At 37.4% G+C, this 20,046-nt stretch overlaps 1 protein-coding gene across 1 annotated transcript in view; it reads right to left on the bottom strand.

Moving 5' to 3' along the window:
• Positions 1 to 773: 773 nt before the first annotated feature.
• Positions 774 to 20,046, bottom strand: part of LOC148840401 (melatonin receptor type 1A-A) — a 29,366-nt gene continuing 10,093 nt past the window's right edge. The window contains exon 2 of the mRNA XM_088923024.1: positions 774 to 7,116. Within this exon, the coding sequence (XP_088779150.1) occupies positions 6,254 to 7,116 (863 nt within the window). The 3' untranslated portion in view covers positions 774 to 6,253. The remainder of the gene's footprint in view (positions 7,117 to 20,046) is intronic.

The raw sequence follows: 20,046 nt of genomic DNA, 5'->3' as shown, positions 1-20,046 counted from the left end.
TTGAGGAGTGTTGGATTAAGTGTTGGATTGCTTTTGGGATAATGTCCATTACTTTAGAACCCTGACCAAGCAGATATGCATCAGTTTGTTGCCACGTCTGGAAAAACGCATGCCACTTGTCGCATCTGATACAGCTGTACCTTCTGCTGTTACATAGATAAAATCAACACAGCCATCAGTGAAAATCTACTCAATGTTTTTGTCCATACATTACTAGTTTAGACAAGGGAGTAATCGTGGACAAAGCTGCTTTTGTTTGAAGATTTCTGTATTGCATTTGTTAGTGTGCTAGTTGGAGAAGCACTATTTCACACTCTGATTGGTGCAAATAGTACAAGTGTAACTGCACAAAGTCTCCCCTATTATCCTATCTTTTATCCATCTAATGAATTGCAATGCACTCATACGGTTATGACTTCTGTGTTGAAACCTTTGTTAATTGGAAGCCCCGTTTACAGCTCAAACCTCTCATTTTTCTCCTATACACCTCAGCATAACCCTATACTAGTGCCACAAAGTAAGATTCTTTGCAACGGCATTTTCACTTGCATTGTAAAACCGAGATGCAAAACATTTGTCAGACACACATGTTGTGTAATGTGTTGGGAGAACAGGAGCAGCACTAATAGAGTGTGGCACGCAAGTCTTTTTAAGACCTTGGCCATTAGGGTTGTGTGAGCACTAAAGAGCTCCTGCAGCAGCCTCACTGTGCCTGACTTCATGAGCATCTTGCAATGTACTGCATTTAACAAAGACGCGGTCATGCATGGTTAGTAGATAATTATTTATTTATTTTAAGAAAATTAAAAAAAACATGTATGAGGAATTATAAATAAAATAAAACTGGCTTATTTAAGAACACATTAAATAATTAAGTTGCATATTAAACTAAATGGATGTCATTACTTTGACATTAATTTGCCCAATTCACAGATCCAGAGAAAACATTCAAGAGAAGAAAAAACATTTGCTTCATCAGCAAAAAATACATCAAAGTATGAAATTACTCATCTCACCTCACACTTAATTCCTTTTCCAAGATATTTAATATAAATGGTGCGAAATCCAATATGATTTTAAGCATGCATTTAAGGAGAGGAATAATATTGAATTAGAAACTTATGACACTTAATTAGTAACAAGACGGTTTTGACAAGAATTTTGTAATAATTTTGACAATTTTAAGAAAAGGTATAATCTGGTGTTAAACAGAAACTTGCTTCTTGAGACTGGAATATTTTAAAAGATTCTGTTAGTACTAATGAGATCTCTTATTGAAATATGAAATTATTTCAGATTAAGATCTCCAAAACTAAACCCCCAGAGTCAGATACAATGGTAAGAAATGCCTCGAGAGGAGTGAGGACAATAGGCATGATATTAAAACTGAGCTAAGTGTGCAGTTACCAGACATTTGTGAACTTCACTGCAATAACATTGTGCACCATTTCACAATGTGTTGGAATTAAAACTTTTTGCATGTCTTTGCTGTTTAAGTTTTTGCTGTTAAGTACTTTGCCTTTAAAGTTTAATTTATCTTTCTGCATTTTGAAGTTGTAATGAGTACCTTAGGTGCTTATTACAAACATAACTTGTTGCTGAACCCAGCAGAACTGACTCAAAACTAAGAGCAGTGCCTAATGCAGAGTCTCTGTAGTTCATCAGTCAACTCCAGTGAATTTCTCTTGCAAAGCCAAATTAATCAGGGTCAATGGTCACTAGATGAAATTAACAAAATGGCATCTTTTCATCTGTAAACCTTACAGTGTGTTCTTACAATCAACTGAGCTACTGGCTATGATTTAGAAACAGTAAGTTCTGTTCTGTTCATTTTATGTCCTGCTCATTGGTTAAATTCCATTCCAGGAATCCCATGAACTACAAGCGAAACAAACAGGACAGTCAGGACTGTTGTCACCACTGTAGTTAAATTCTATATATACAAGAGATGAAGCAGCTCCTCTAAAACGGCAAATTACTAATTTAAATAAAACACTATCAGTGTGTCTGGCTTTCTTTACCTACAGTACACTGAAGACCTACACCATGTGTAACAATGTAGAGGAGATGAAAGGAAACTCAGTTTTTTAGGAAACCTTAAATGTTACATTTGTTTATGTTTCTGGTATCAGACCAGGGCTTATTTCAGTTGCACATATTGCATACAACTTACAGAAGTTTGAAAGAATGCACTGAAAAAAAGGTTTTCTGAGATATCACAGTTTTAGAAATCACTTTTGAAAATCAAAATGCTTTAAATGAAATACAGTGGATTTAAACATTTTGGTTTTACAGTTAGGTTTTTTTTCTTCAATAAATGCTTTATTTGGATATATTTCTTCAAAGTGTCCTGCAGGTGCTAACGTGGACAGAAATTGATTAAGAAGGGTGAATTTATCAGTTTTGTTGTACAGTTTATAGATACATGTAATACACAGATATGGAACCACTTAATTTGCAATTGTTTGACCCCACAGTCAATAACGCTGTTTTAATAATAGAAATATTAACTTTGCAATTTTTTTACTTGGTCTGTGACAACGATTGAATTTTGTATACCTGTATCTAGTCCCTGTGGAATTCTTCTTAGGATTTATTTAGAAATCCTGCAAGGCATTGATCAAGTCAACTCGGAGAACTGTCTCGAAATCAGTGGCGAAACTAATATGTGGGATACAACTAGAAATAAAGTTTAGGACAGAAAGCATTACATAGCTTTACGCAGGCTTTTCCTGTTGAAACTAAAAAAGGCTTTTTAAAAGTGCATTTCCAAGAAAAAAATACTTGTGAACAAAAAAAAGTGATCAACTCTCTTTTAAACCACTTTAAATTAGCATATCCCTAAGTAATCTATGAATAAAAATAATTGTAGTAACAAACATATTCTTTGTTCTACTATTGTTAAACCTTGTTGTCATCAAGATTTATTCTGATGAAAACGTAGTTCAGTGTATAATACAGTTTGAGAGACAAATACGAAAGTAGCATGCCTTTATTTTTTGTAGTATGGTATGGACAACCAATATTATTGTTAAAATATACACAAAAATTTACTTCTAAATCTTTGGTTCTATTGATATAAAGTTGCCTTGTTAAAAAAAGAAAATATATAATCCCATAATACTTTCTGATATTAATTTGAAATGCAATATTTTGAAAGTGTCAAAAAATAAAGAAGAATAAACACAAGACATGCACAGCAATATACTGCTTGTTAATTGTAAGGCAGTAAGAAATTATATCATACGTTTACTATATGCGTTATAAAACGTTCTAAGTATAAATATTTCAGTTATGTTCTTTAAATATGAAGGAATATTTTAAATATTACATGAAAATAAATTCGCATAAGTGTTCCTGTCCCTTATCTCCCCATTACTTGACAAATCATAATAACAGCGAATCACCAAAAGCAGACCCTGCACAGTGGAGATTTTATCCAGAATGAACATGGAAACTTTTGAAGGAGTTATCCCTGTTTGGCGCTGGGAACGGTATGCGCTGATGTGTCTGGCAGCAGAAAGAGAGGATGCACTCCTGCTACAGTATCTGGTGGATATTTATTTTCAGTCAGTCAGTTAAAAAAACGATTAGGAAAGTGACACAAGACCTTCATGCCTGGCTGCTGCTTGGGCAGTCAGCAAGTGCGGAAAATTGTCAGGGTGACTGGAAAAATCCCAGATCGAGGGGTACGCGAGGTTATTTGGAACTGGCCACAGTGTTCTCTCACCCCTCTTCCAGCAGCGACACCGGGGGGATTCCCTAGCTGAGCTCCATGACTGTTTACACCCCCCCCGCCTTCCTTCACACGCCAGCACACAGGGGTGGGGATCATATGGACTGGTGCATCGGTTGGCCCGGTGAGAAGTTGCGTCTTCTGGCCTGAACCAAGGAGGGAGGGGACGGAGAAGTCAGTGAACTGCAACGACGTGCTGATAGAAAGAGACCAACAGAGTGGATGTGTGAAGAGGAAGGGTCTCCTCTCTACAGAGTGCAGGGGCAAAGGCCTGCAGAGGACGATAATGGAGGGCCTGAACTGTTTCTGTTCCTGAACTGTATATGCCCATCGCAAGTACAGCAAACCAAAATGTAAACCATATACATGGATATAAAATGTAAAATGTATCCTTCCACTTTTGATATCAGATTACTGACATTATAAATTTAAAGATACTGAAGGTTTTCAAGAATGTTTAGAAATGTTATGGCAACACACTGTCAAAGCAATCATTAACTGTTCCATTGCAGTCTGCCTGTAAATAATAACAAACTGGATTTTATGTAATGCCTCACATGTTAGACAGCTATCTTTTCATTCCTCCCCTTAGCTTCCTGACGGTGCTATCCAGACAGTGCTCATCTGTGAGGCTGTTGGTTTTAATGTTGGTCTCACACACAACACAAGGGGGGCTCTGCTCAGGCCTCTTCCAGGCTTAAATAACTCAATAAGTTCTGATCATGTGAAAAGGGTCATTGAACTTTGTCTAAAATTCAAATAGTTATTGATATGAAACTGAAAGGCTCTTAAGTCCAGAATTTAATGTTTTGTCTTTCATTTTTTTCAAGGAATAATTACTATAATGTAGACATTAAATGCCACTAGATCACATAATTTTGTTTAACACAAATATGATCAGGCAATTGAAAAATCAAAAAAAAATTAGATTTTATTATAACCTAAATTTCTTCACTTGGCAGTGAAAAAATAAGTAAATTAATTATTTGCTCATTTGCATATGTATGGTTTGACAAGTTCTTTATTATTTCACAGGAACTAATTAAGGGTCAATTTGTATCAGAACCATCACACCTCAAGAGCTTTTAGAAAGGTTTTGTGCACAGTAATGTTTGAATTAACACTGGTTTGAGTTGAAGGTAGCAGATTTTTGGGAGTTAAGCTTTTTATAGATATTATTATAAATATGCCTTATACAGTATATCATTATGACACATTTATACAGGTATACTTCCTGCAGTGGAGAAAAAGATTGATCTGACACAAGGAAGCAAAGAAGTAAGGCATTTACATTCTGTGGAAGGATGCACAAAAGATAACACGCAGAGACATTCTACACCAGCTCTGCTTATTTTTGATCATTGAAAAATAGCAAGTATTTAAGACAATCTCTGGCAGGTTTAGAAGTAAGTGACAGTTTGAATTGTTACTGAGAGAGATTTATAGCTTATTGGGAAATAACGATGTACACCTTACATTTAATAAACAGCAGGCGTTCATGACAAAAAGCCAGCCTTGTTAAGGGTGTTGGAGTTTGCTACTGTATGTTCAGAAGCTGACACGTCTTCTCAAACCAGGTGAAAAAGTGTGGGCCAATTCTGAACACATGTAAAAATTAAGAAATGTTGCACAGTGCTTAAGTGTTGGTAATCAGCTTGCCTCCTTTCCTGATGTGAGATTTTGACATCAGCATTTATGGAATACAGACACACCTGTTGGTCCAGACTAACTTTCTGAAATACTGACAGGAGAGCCTGATCAATTAAACATCATATGTTGTTGCTGTTAAGCAGAACGTCTGGAGAAACTCATGGGGAAAAATAAAACATCAATGATCAGTGCCAACCTAGAACACAGCTGTTATATAATAACAGTTTTCTTAGCCAGTGAAGGAAATGTATTCTTCTCAGTTGCTACCAGCACTCAGTATTTCAGCTAGAGCTGCCACAGCAGGGATCTCATCTGTGACCTGGAAACAGCTTATATTCCAGAAGGTATCTGTTTGGCTGAGGGAGTGACACACTGTTCTGCAGTTGCATTGCTGAGTGAAGGATGTACAGTACTAAACGTGAGCCAGACGGTTTCTAATTTGTAACATGTATATTGGAATTATATTCTTTTTTCTCTTATATAATCCAATTATTTTTTTTCCAAAGCATATGGGGTCATTAGAGTACTTAAAGAAACCCCTGTGATGAGTAGTTTTTCTAACCTTACTTACTAGTCAGTCTTAGGGAGATAAGTGCACAAGTATAAATACCACATTCATAACCCTTAACCCTTTCTTATTAAATGTACTGAATTTAACTCCAAAAGCTCTTAAATGCAAACACCAAGGCATAGGAATTGCAAATTGCCTTCAAAATAATAATAATAACAATAATAGTGCTTTTGAGAAAAATACATAAATGCCTTTTCAACTGTCTGGATTCAAGAAATTATTTAAAATGGTTTACAGAAATTTCTCGAGCTCAAAGTTGTGCATTTTTGGTATTTTCTTCACAGTGATTTTTATAGTTAAACAGAATCCACTTTCACTTGGTTGTTGTTGGTAATTAAAGGGGATGGCTTGCTTTTAATTCTTTCAGCTGCGTCATTGGAGCTTTCGGGGAAGAAAATCCTTGCTGTGCAAACCGACACGATGATCCTTTTATACTCTCTTCTGAAGTTCTGGTTCAGCAGTCCATAAATGATGGCGTTAAGGCAGCTGTTGAAGTAGGCCATAAAATAACTGGATACAAAAAGCCACTCTGGAATGATGGGCACGACTGGGTTCACGGCCACTGCCAGGCCGATGAAATTCAGCGGAGCCCAGCACACAGCAAAGAGCACAAACACCACAAACATGGTGACAAAATTCCTAACGTCATGCGGAGTGAGTTTGGGCCGGAGGTCCGGTTTCACTCGTCTCCTGACTTGGATCACCAGAATCCATATCCTCAGATAGCAGTAGGTGACAATCATTATAGGGAGGATGAAGTGGAAGAAAACCACGGCGATGGTGTAGGCCGAGCTGACGGACTGCACAAAAGTGCAGGAGTAGACCCTCGGGTCGTATTGCAGCGACCCCACAAACAGGTTTGGCACGATAGCGACAACGGTGAGCACCCAGATGAGAACGACATAGCACAGGGAGTTTTTGTCGCTGTACAGCTTATCGTACTTGAGGCTGTGACAGATGTAACAGTAGCGATTGATAGCAATGCCCGTTATGTTAAATATCGATCCGATGACGCTGAGCCCCATGAGGAATCCGCTGATCTGGCAGTGCACGTACCCCAGGTTCCACCCATTGTGGAAGATGGACGTGAGAACCAGAGGATATGGGTATATTGCCACCACCAGGTCTGCGACTGCGAGGCTCACCACAAAAATGTTGCCTGCAAACGAAGAAAACAAAAGATTGGGTCAGCCATCAAGCAGCAGAAGCCGCCTTGCATTCGAGCCGTCTGTCTTGTACAGAGAGACCTTGCGTAAATGTTTCGGTTGTTCGTTCACGTGAGAAAGGCCATAGTTGAATGAACTGTATATTGTTAATTTATTTATATTTACAATAAATATAAATAATAAAGTTATTTAAATATACACGTTTTGTGATTCATAAATGATTTTTAAAAAATACAGAGAAATAAAGAGTTGATCATAAGAGTGGTCAGGCACGTCTTCTAAAATATGCCATGTTTGTCCGTCCTGTTTTTAGAATTGGAGTTCTATCATTCATGTTATTTTATTTTTTTATTTTTTTATTTACTTATTTTCAAAATAAGTATTATGGTAGTATTTTAAGTGGTTTCCTTAATATCAATTTTAACTAAACAAAAAGATTAAATAGGCATTAAAACATGCATTTTTGTCTTCTATGTACAAAAAAAAAACATTTACCCAATAATATTTTAAATTTTTTCTCATAAAGTTCACATGCACTACATCGCACGTATGTACACCATTCTTAAAAATGATATTACCGGCTTCAGAAAGTCCACAGTATTACACAGAATCTATTTTTAATCCTTAAAGTAATTTTCTTGTAATGCATATGTTGGGTAAATTACTAATAAAATATTGTATAAAGCTACATATATCAAACCTATGGGCATTTTTTCAACAGGTGATGCCTTTAATTTTTCTCACTTTCTCAGCAGCTTCATTATTATTGCCTAAAGCAGACATGGACTCTGAAGACAAGCTGAGTAAATGGAAGAAAGGCAGAGAAATATATATATACAGTAGGTCTCAATTGTGTTCACCTCAGGCGGGTTGAATCATATTAATTTTCTCTCTCAAAAAGTGCACTTCAGAGCTACTAGTATGGAGGTCTACTTAAGTATTACTTTTTAACTCTGTGGTTGGCATAATATTCTAAAAGATGACTCCACAACTGAGAAAAACAGCTCAGCCTCCTTCATTGAGATTTTTTAAAAACTAAATGATAAATCGTCTTGAGAATCGCAGAAACAAAATAAAAATGCAAATAGTTTTGCTTTCTAAATCACACTTCTTAAACTAAAAAATAATTTAAAATACTTCAAAGATGTGGAGATCAGTGAGTACTTTAAAGTGTTACGTGTACTTAATTTACAGTTGTATGAAAAAAATGCAAAACTACAAATTAAGTGTGTGCAATTCATTGGACGCCTGTCAAAGCAGATGGAATCATGGATTAGGATAAGCAGGATGGTATTCGAGCTCATTACGCCTGGGATAAAACTAACTGGGAAGAATTTAATGTTCCAGGAAGACAAACAACCCCAAGCAATTGTCCAAGAAATGTTCAACTGTTTTTAGTTTTAATTTGTGCCTTGTGAGCCAAGTTTCCAGAAATTAATTCCTGTAGCAAATGAACCTTTTTTCTTTTTTTGCACAAAGCTCAATAAAGGATACATCCAGATTTGTTCTAACACTGTACATTTTGCACACGACTATAGCTTGACAAGTACTGCACTGATAGTTTGTGACTTCCCCGTTTCCTCACCAAGCCTTGCACAGCTTAAATTGAACATTTTGTTCTGTCGTTAGCTGATTTTCTACACTCAAAGCTAATTAAGTTAATAAAACAATCTTTTAACGTGTAATCCACTTAAAATAAGTCATGCAGACTTATTTTTTCCATTTAATCTCCAAAGGAAAATTATTAATTAACAATAATTAAGATTGAATAATTAAGGTTTAGTTTAGCACAGCACAGCACAGCCTGCACCCCCGTACAGCAGAATACACTACAAAAACTCTTAACACTACATTAGATTTCATACGAGGCTCTCAGAAATAACCAAGCAGGGGTTAAATCAGATGCACTGGAAGAAAGTTTTCACCTGAAGCCTAACCCTACAGTGGATGAACTCCTCTCACAGAGTTAAGCTGAAAGATGATATAATATGAGCAGTTGTGCTGTTCGAGATGACCTTCCTTCTCTGAACTCCCCTGAGTGAGCCTTGGAGCCTTGGAGCGTTCATTGTTTGACGTAGATTTGTTTGAATTATTTTCTTACTAAGCATCCCAGCAGCGCAACACACTGATATTTGTTGAAACGACTAAGAGAAGATGTAAACCTATGAAATGAGAAAGGGAAACAACATTATTATAGGAGATATGGGACACACAAAAAAACATTGTGTGCATACAATCAATAAAAGCCTTTATTATATAAATTAATAAAACCTATTTCTGAAAGTCGTCATGTTATTACACCATTCGTACTAAAGCCCCTAACTTGTTTTTAGGAGACGGAGTATAATTATTTATTTTTCAAATTATAGCAGAAACGCAGTCTGTTACAGTACTGATGTTTATGTACAGTAGTGTTGCACTTATATTTCAGTCTGCATTTGAAACAGATTTGGAACAAAGTGTACTGTTATGGCAGTATGACTAGTTTTATTTCTAGATAGTAATATGAACAGAACAAGGAAATACTCGTGCATTGTGTTGACAAGTTGTAGAATCTGGCTGGATAGTGTTTGCAGGGTGTTATTTGAGAGAGAAATAAAAGGGGCTGCTCTACTTTTTCTCATCATTTCCGAGTCACGTCTTTATTCTTCTTTCATTCCACAGCAGCGCGGTCACTCACCTCGATGATTATGAATTGAACTTGAGCAGGGGTTTTGAAGCGATGCCTTTAGCAACATGAAGCATCTGTATGTGGGGCATTCTAATTTTCTTGTCAAAGATGCCACACAGAGTTTTGCAAAACAACCTTGACTGACTTTAATTAAGTAGCATTCCCTTAAATGTGTCATCTCATTGCCTTCCTAGAAGGATTACAGACACCTGTTGTTTTAAGTTCAGCTAAGAGCACTAAAGACTCAAACCAAATTAAAAGGGGGTCTTAAAGAGAGGATACTATTTCTTCATGTTTATTTTGCTTCTCACATATCAGCTGCTAATCTTTTACATCTTCCATTCATCCATCTGTTTTCTAACTACTTTATCCAATACAGGGTCACAGGGGAGCTGTGGCCCATCCTGGCAAGCAACGGGCACAAGGCCAAACTGAAACTGGATGGGATGCCATTCCATCGCAGGGCAGACAGACACACACAGACACACACAGACACACCAGAAAACAATTAACCTACCAGCATGTTTTTGAACCATTGAAGGAAATCAAAGCACCCGGACAAAGTCCTGGGAAGTGGGCCTGCTCATTGTTTCAGCGTTTTTTTGCTTATTCCAGTAATGCAGATTCCTTAAGAGGCTATATATACTCAAAATCTGAAGACAATGTGGATAATTGGTTAGCTTTATTTCGATCTTTGTTTTTGTCAGTTAAGAAGAACATCAGCAAACATTCCTGTTGGTTATAGTCAAAAAATAATTTGAATTGCAGACTAAATACTATAACTTCATGGATTCTACTTAATTTTATGGAATCAAGTAATTTGCATTGATAAATATCCCAATAACATTATTTTGTTCGCTTACTGGATGGTAAATCTCTTTTAAAAAAAGCAAATAGTAAATACTATAAGTTATAACGGTGCAGAGGTTTTATTCATTTTTGTAGAATTCTTCTCGGCAATAGACTACTTACTCACTTTGCCCTATTTGAAAGGCTAAAGTGCATTCAATGGCTGTCAGCAGACGAATTTCAGGGTACCAGTTAACAAATGAATATACTGTAACTCATTTGAGGTGTATAAACACAGTTCGTGTATGTGCATGCGACATTTGTATCCCCTTGTCCCTGCTGTCTTCCTGGGGGGGCTGGCGCATAAATAAACTTCATTCCCCACAACGGGAAAATTCAAAAACAGTTTTTATTTTCCGAGTCCAATAAAATCCAAACAATTCCTATACAAAAGGAAGTTCAGAGCAGCAGAAACAGCCAAAGCAAATATATAAGTTCACGGGTTTCTTTAATACTATCTAAAGTAATATTATTCTTTAGTAATATCTTCATTAAAAAGGAGAGATGCAAAGCCATCCCTAACCTAGGAAGCTGAAATGTATAACTTTAGTCAGACTCAGTCACATCCTGTCATTCAGCAAGTTTAAGCTTTTAAAAAGCTGAGATACAGATGAAAACAGAACATGTGGTGATCTACAGCAAGTTGTAGTTAATCAACATAGTACTTGCTTCCTAAATCCTGTAACATCTCTATGATTTAGAAACATTTAACTATGAATGTCTCCCTTTCATGCTGAACTGGGCTCCCCTTCTGGAGAGCATGAGGGTTTTGCAGTCTTATGGAGTGAATGAACATAGTCACAGACCCCAGTCTGCAGCAGCAGTGATGTCACAGACCCCAGTCTGCAGCAGTGATGTCACAGACTTATTCTCACCTGTCTGGATATACAATAAAACCCGTTCATCTCAAACAAATCATTGGAAAGCCTAGGTTTTTATTTGTGACAAAATTAAACTACAGTTTTCCTGAGCATTCAAGTGAATGACTGAGAATTTACATGACTAAGAATTTACATATGTAGCATCTGAAGTCTGCATTGGTTTTCCCATTTAAAGCATGGTAGATTCATAAAATATTTTCCTGCTCAAATTGTTGAGAATAAGAAACTAATAATCCTTAAAATCACAAATGGTAAAAGTATCACATTAAAAACACTGCTTCTCTTTGAAAAGTTATTAAAAATCATTAAACATTAAAAGTCATGTTAACTAGAGGAGAGACAGCTACTAGAATCTAATGCTGAAATCAAGCTCTGGCAAGCTCTTCAATGGAATATAATAAGAGCATACTCAAGCCAATTCTCCTCAACTTTATCACCATAGAAGCCTAATAACTGAAATATCAGTATCACAATGTTTTTAATTTTCGCTGCTGGGATTTCATAGCTCTTAAACAACTTTTCATATGCCGCAGCATTACTAAAAATCACTACTATGTATGTTAACAATGCAGTTTCTTTGCCACGCATGTACAAATTCTTTGATTTTCTTTCATGCTGAGCCCGAAACGACCTAATTGGATCATTCAGTTGCTTAATTAGGACTTGCTTTCTTAATCTCTGCAAACGATCATTTAAGTGTAAAAACAGCCAGACTGTGGTGAGATTGGACCATGGTTTCAGACCCGTGGGCATGTTTGTGTAAGAATAATGTTTTGTGGAGAGGTAATTCATTAGTGTTTCCAGCCTGCTGTTGAATATTTTTAAGCGTGGGATGTAGATCTTAAAGCTAGATGCACTGGCTATAGAGTTAACCGACTCTGACCTCTGTCAGCTAAGCAACTGACACCAATATTACCACACTCGCCAGCTGTATAATGTGCCAAACCAGTCCTTTACAACCTTCTGAAATTATTTGGTCTATGACGGAAGGGTTACAGGTGAGAAATCTTCCGTTTATAATATCTGCCATGAATGAAGTGAGCTGGTAACAAAACTTTGAGGCTCCTTTCTGTTTTATTGCTTTGTTCGCATTGTAATTAAGATCTGTGACAAATAAAAGTCTGGGAATTTTTAGGGGAAAATTGATTTTGTTTTCGAAAAGCTAAATGGATACAGAACACTGGTAAAGCAAACAACGTTGAAATAGATGCTTTCAATTAGCTCAGGGTTCTATGAATTTGTTACTGTACAGTATACAGGAAACTGATGCACTGCCAAAATGATTCTTAAATCAAAAAGTTTCTCTCGGACTTAAAGATAGGTGCCCCACAAATTATTGCAGAAATGACTATAATGACCCATAGGACATCGGCTACTGTTTCTACCAGCTTTTGATACAAGGAGAGTCCAGGGGAACCTGTGGTACCCAGTGTCTGTGCACATTCAATAAAAACTGTAACGGCTGCTGGAAACTACATTTTAGATGAAAGAAAATAACATTGATCCTAGGTTAAAGATCATATCAGACTCATTCTCTTATTCACACTGTGTTTTTGTGGGACGAATAATAATGACATTAAGATATTAAGACAATATCTTTGTCAGTCATGGTTTAAGATTCAGATTAACACACAGTATGTCAAGCGTGGTTATATTCATCCATCATTAGTAAGATTTATTTTAGACTTTGTCCTTAGATGCTGTATCAGTTTCTCCATCAGTCTTTAGATAAGACTTATTGATCCACAGCTTCACAACTGAAGGATCTGAAACAGCTTAAGGTTTCAGACTGGAATCAGCCCATTGTTCACAATCACCTGTGGGATGTGCAGGCCTGAATTATAGGATTTTTACGAGCAATCATAAGCGCTCAAACTAGAATATTCTCATGACTGGGAGTTCTTATCTGCATATCATCCTGACACAGCAAAGTTCTGTTTATTATTTGAATTATTATCAATAATTAAAAGACTCATATCATTTTGTGATCAGTACAGTCCAATAACATTTCTTGTTCAGCAACATTTAATGAACATTTAATGAACTCAGTTTACACGAACCTTTAGCTTCACAACAAAGATTTTAAGAGTTTAAGAGTTTAACTTGCAATGCCCTCAGTTCCCTGTCTGTGTGTTTTTGGGATATTCCATGTTAATCCACTTTTATGACATCCTAAAAAAGTAAGTTAAAAAAGCCACCTGCATATTTCTGCACGGATTTCAAAACCTGATGATGCAGCACCCAAACTCAAAATCTGTGAAACACTTTTGAAACGACTATACTGTATATTTCCATGGTTCACTTTTTCCCTACCATATGAAAATGTATAATCTTGTTAAAAAGCTCTTTTTCCTCTTCCCCTGAGAACCTTTGCACACAGCTTTTTCTGTTGTTCATGCTTCTTGTAACTAGCAGTGCCAGCAGTAAAACCGATACAGCAAAGAACTGTCAGGGAATCTCCAATTCCCAAGTAAACGTACTGTGCCCTGAAAGAAGCCGCCTTCTGAATCACATTTATTGCACATTAAGAACAAAACAATCCAGGGAAATTCCTCTTCCCATGACTTGTCGAAATCAGGAACGTTCCTGTTCCCACGACTTGATAAAATCTTTCATGTGTTATCATGGGCCAATGTGCAACCATACCTGCAGTGTCTGTCTTAGCTGGCTGACAGCATGTGTACTGTACATCAGGAACCCAGTTTCCAGGTCACTAGGCCCGTCAGGCTACCACCTGTTTCAGCAGGCTATACAGTATAATGGAAGGACAAATTACTTTCTCTTTAATTAGGTCTAGTTAAGCACAAGAGTTAAGGGGCAAGGCCTATGATCCTAGTTCAGGGTCTGAATGCAGTCCTGTATCTAGCCTGGACCCCACGATGAACGAATTCTACTGTATATACTATTTACAGTAAATCCTCGATATAAACAAGTTCTACACTCACAATTCAGCTTTTTCACGCAAAATGTTTTTGTGACCACTTTTTCCACACTCGTGGACCCAGTTCACTTTTTCACAGGCTGTTCATTGGGAGAGTTACTTCATTCAGTCTCCCTCGGTCTCTGTAGTAAAGGCACAGCTGGGTTCACAAAGAATTAACATGTACAGTATGTAAAAGTAAATCCTGGGACATGCTTTAGTTATTCGGCTGCCATCAGAAAAGTGTTCCACATGCATTTTGTGTAGACCTTTTATCAGAGCAATGCCTGTATGCGATTCAGTGTTATACCAGAAAATAAAATAAATATTAAATTGAGAACACCCTGTTGCCCCTGTGCCATGAGCCCTGCGACACTGGAACTCTGTGGCTAAAACCTTTGCCCAAGTTTATACAGTATATCACCTCAGTCGACACGCTCGGAGCCTTCACCTGTCCATTGTGAGGTTTTGCAGTGTGACATGCAGCACATGCAGCACAAATCAAACAACTGCACCAGCACACGAGGAAAGAGAGCAGCTGGCGTTTGCCATGCTTCTCGTGGAGTCTTTAAGGTATTTAGGATTGTGTGCCTTTCATTGAGGCTTAGACTGATCGCAAGACTAAGTTGGAAACAGTTAGTAGGCGTTGTCTCTTTCTGTTTGGTTTAAAATTTTTTATGACTGATTTTTGACTCTTGTCATCCTTCAGCATCTTTTTTGAATGAGTAATTGTTGGGTAAGGGGAGTTTCTCTTGACCTCTTTCAACGACTAAAGTATTTCCATTCTACATTTTTCTAGAAAGTTAAAAAGGCAATAGATGTGTGACTTTGGTTGCCTGAATTTCCCTTAACCATTTTCAATGGAGAAATCAATATTTTTCTGCTTCATAGAACAGAGCTGTTTCTTAGGAAACAATGTACCAATGAAAAGCAAAAAGCATAACATTTCCCTCGAGCCTTAATTTTGACAGTTCTCATGAGAAAGGTCATTTTCTTGGTTTGGAAACGAAGCGCTTCAAATTTTGTATAACCAAATATGCACTTGTTTCTAAAAGTACTTACACCAATATCCAGAGGGTTAGTTTTACAAAAGAGAAAGCAAACTTGCTCATGTTGCTTCAGAAGGTATTAAAAGATTAACAATGTTCAAGACATATTTGTTACAGATGAGCTATAGACAGATTACCACTGAGAAAAAACACATTAATTTTTCCTCCTGGCTAGGAAGGAATATTAATTAAAAACACGTCTTTACAATATCAGTTTAATAGTAAAAATACTACAACTTTTTCTAAGGAAAGTAAAATAGTATCAACAAAACAGACGATTGAAATGCATGTTAAAAAGGCAACTGTTGAGACTTAAACTCAAAGCATTTCCTATTCTACTTGGATCATGAAATGTACTGTAGAGTCAGGGAAACCTGAGGCAATACAATACACTGTTAAAGATGATTCACTTCCAGAAGGTTACAGAAGACCAAGGCAATACTCGTTTTGAAAAGATAGTGATCATCACTATTTCAAGAACCTTAACTGCTATCATTGTCTCAATTACTGTATGATTTCACCAGTGTCCCAGCCTTCTGTTGGATTTATAATTAGCAAATAAAAGGGAAAGAAGTCCTATAGCAACGCAACATGGAAATTGTTTTTTAACAGTTTGAGTCATTTGTAATTAACAGCTTCAAAGCCTGCCTCCAAACTGAACTGTCTAAACTGTTTGAAAATCCAACGTTTTTGTATGAAATGATGGCCCTACAAATTATTTGGACTAGAAAACAACTTTTCTATTCCTTAAAAGCTGATTGGATTATTTATTAGATTATTCTTTTAACGAAGAAGACCTGAAAGAGCACTAGTTCTCTGAATGAATCCCTTAACGTCATAGACAAGTGATCGTTATGGAGTTTAAAGGTATCAAACCTTTTTCATAAGCAGAAGGCCCTGAAGTCGTGCGCTGTTGCACACAACCTCGGGGCCTTCTGATTACGAAAGGATTTATGGGTTTAACGTTAAGTTAAATCCATAAGCATAAGTTAGAAATGTTCATTCATATACAAAAGTATAATGGTATACATTTTAAATGATAACTATTATTGAATTCATTTTATATTTCTGGGCATTTTTTTATTGCTCAAATGTATTATATCCAAAAGGACTAGTGGCAGAGATGAAGAAAATTAAGCAAATTCGAAAGCTATGTGAACAGTAAGAGACACCCAAACAGGGAAAATCAACAACAACAAAAAATCTTGTTGTGCACAATGATTAAGCTGGGCTGCCTTTCGAGTAGCTCCAACCCCATCAAAAGAAGTCAAGCTTCACAGGTCACTTTCCTATAGACTGCCGGAAATTAAAAAAAAACTGCACTGGGACAGTCGATGTGGAAAAATAATGGCTTTGTTGCCCCAATGATCACTGAGGATTAAAAGCAGAAATGTTTTACACAGATGTACAGAAAGGTCAATGGGGCTTTCTTCCAAAGCAAATGCATTTCTCCTTCATTATCATAGGCGTTTCTGGAAGTGTACAGTATGTATATACAGTACCAAGACAGGTTTACTGGATACTTTCTATCCTTATTACAATAACCTATAGATGACCCCTAGTTTTCATACTGTGCGTCTTCGTGGAGAGCATTTCTGTAGAAACCCTTGGGTTATTTTATAAGGGTAATCATGTTTTTAAGTAACTCGAAACAAAATCTCCATGCTGCAAGCAATTATTTTGTTTCATGCAAGCTTTCCTGCTCTATTGCCGCCTTAATTAATTTCAGTCTGTTCTGCTGCTAAATTGTGGATCACAGCCAACTGCTTGGTTTCACACTGGAGTGATTTCAACTAAAAACAGTCCACGTTTTTACATACTGTATATCCAGGTTTCACACAGAAGGGATAAACAGAAGTAATTACTATTTTTGAAAATAGTGGGCATACTTCCTTCAATTAAAATTCAGCATTATTTATAATTACTGTATGTGGTTCTCTAAACGCTCACTGGTAAAGCAATAAAACGTATCTAGCTTGCAGCCTGGTGTCAGCTTGATTTAAATTTTTTACAGCACATCTGTGCTGCCCGGCTTAGCTGAATTATCAACAGCTTTAAAGTGCATGACTCTATATTGGTTGCAACTAGGAATGCAAATCTTGCCGATTTGAAAGCATTTCTTTCCGGTTTAACAGATAGACAGTATTTACACAATTGTATCTGAAATGAATTTCAAGCTATGGATTCTATAACAAATCCAAATTAAACGATTCTTTTTAGTTGTTGTTGTTGTTTCGGTTGAGTAAAATACTTTTCCAGTATAACGCTGTTCTTTTACTTCTTTTATTTGGTTATTTTTCTCCTTTAAATTGAATCACCAGTTTTTTTTACCGATTCTCTCCTGAAGTTTCGGTTGTGTGTTTTTGTACGTCTGGGCTCGCAGCTATAAACCCTGCGACCGCACACGGGGGAGGAGGAGGAAATGTCCTCCAGCGCGTCCGCCTTCAAGCCGCTCGGTTTGTCACATGTCACAGGCCATTGGAGTTCAGTACCGACTGGAGAAGGGCCAGCCTCTTCACTGGCTGTACTGGGAGCCTCCAGGGGTCGCTGTGGCCCTGAGATCTGAGAGAGATCAGCTAGACTATTCCCAAGCTGCTCCTCGCATGCAGCATGGCCCGGGTTCGAACCCGAGATCACAGAGCTCTGGATATGGCACTGCAAGCTGACTCAGCTGAGCAGAATGACAAGGGCTCTCGTCCTCTTCTCACAGCAGGTCATTTTAATTACAAAATCAGTGTGTCGCTGTTATCACTGCAAATGCAGGAAAAGCATTAGGAGAAATTTCAGCAACAATATAATTTCATGATAACATGAATGGAATATCAAAAAAGGTATGTTTCCCTAAAATATTTTAGTCTTACAAGGGATTCTTCATATCACAAGTCTCTCACAGTGATGAGACTACAGACTTGCATACTAAATACAACGTTTTTTATAGGTACACTTGTTCTGTCAGATACATAAAAACAGTCCAGGCCAGAGATTATGAGTTATAGCATCCCAATTATCCCACCATCTTAATCTGTGCTGTTAGATTGTGAGATAGTTTCTCTTTTTCTTTTTAGGCTCAGGAAGAAAGGAAGAGATGACACATAAACCAATCATTACACTTCTTAATCGAGGCCCTTAAGTTCCATCTGGTGCATGGAAGACAGTTTTGAGTTTGACCCAATCCAAATACAGACAGCAACGCAAGCCACTATCACGACACTTGGGAGGTAACTGTGGGATTATCGTGTCGCATCTTAATAAGGTCGACCCCCCACCTCCAGCAAAAAGACCTGCAAATCAAACGCCAAGAAAGCCTCCTTTATGGAACAGGATGAGATCCGCCATCACCTTGAGCTGGAAACAGTTGTGCTTTACCCCCAAGCTACACAGCCTCCTGCACACGAAGACAAACCACTGCATAGCAAAGCCACACTTTCTCCCATTAATCTTTCTAAAGGAGAACTAAAAAAAAAAAAAAAAAAAAGTTCGACTCACAGGACTCGAAGCGCCAAACAACTCCTTTACCAGACTTGTGGTTAGAGTATGGGGATGTATTAATGGAACCCTTGCAGTTGAAACCCTTGATTTAATCATAAGATTAGCATCTCTTTCAAAGGAAAAAATACAAAGGTGGGTAGGACATGTTTTAGAGGTATTTCCTTGTCAGTAAGAACACTGAAGACTTCTTCCGAAGTTAACCGTTTCGAAAGGCACAAGGAAATTCAGGGAATGCCATCACATGATAAGGTTGTGGGTCTAAATCCTATCTATCTTGCAATAAGAAAATAAAATATGATGACAGTGCATCCACTTCTAAGAAGGGTTCAGGTTGCATAGCATGAAGTACAGATAACAATCGATAGAAAATAATAAGAAGTTTCACAAGCCAATGTGGGAAAAAAAAGGAAATAATTCATACAAAACGATTAAAAGAGGGATGGTTCCAAAGGACCAAACAGAAATCAGTTTCCTGCTGTTATGTTAATTCCATGTCACATCTCACCACACCAGTCCCCAGTCTATCATCAGTTTGACCTCCAGGTCAGACAAAGGCACAAGCTCCCTTTCTCCTTTCAGGCTTCATATAAACCCTAAGCAGAGGGTACCAGCTCGAGCACAGACGAGAATGTCGAACACAAAGACATTTGCTACAAAACTCCTATTGAATTTCCTTCGCAGAGTATAGATCACCCTTTGGAGGTCAGTTCCTAGCTTCCCGTGTATGCTCTGCCCTGGGGGCGCTTTGGGCAGATTTGTACACTGCGAGCGTCCCGAGGTGGTTATGCTCTAAACACAGGCGTCTTCTCGTCTGCCTGTCTTATTCTAATCTTATTTGCAATGGGGATATTCTCTTTTCTGGTTGGCTGGTCAGACTGCAGCCACAAAGCGGCTGGCAACTTTATTCACCTGCACCGGATACTAAACTATTAGTACACAGGTCAAGAAGGATTTGGGGGAAACGTTAGAGCCAAGTGAAACACTGTTAAAACTCGATAGGAGTCAGTGGGTGAGAAGAAAATACAATGAGACAAAAAGTCAGAGTGAGGTTTCTGCAGTAGATT

The sequence above is a fragment of the Atractosteus spatula genome, chromosome 1 (genome assembly GCF_055471065.1).
Source record: "Atractosteus spatula isolate fAtrSpa1 chromosome 1, fAtrSpa1.hap1, whole genome shotgun sequence".
Classification (NCBI taxonomy): domain Eukaryota; kingdom Metazoa; phylum Chordata; class Actinopteri; order Semionotiformes; family Lepisosteidae; genus Atractosteus; species Atractosteus spatula.
Note: the sequence above shows the minus strand (reverse complement) of the source record. Positions and strands in the feature narration are given on the sequence as shown.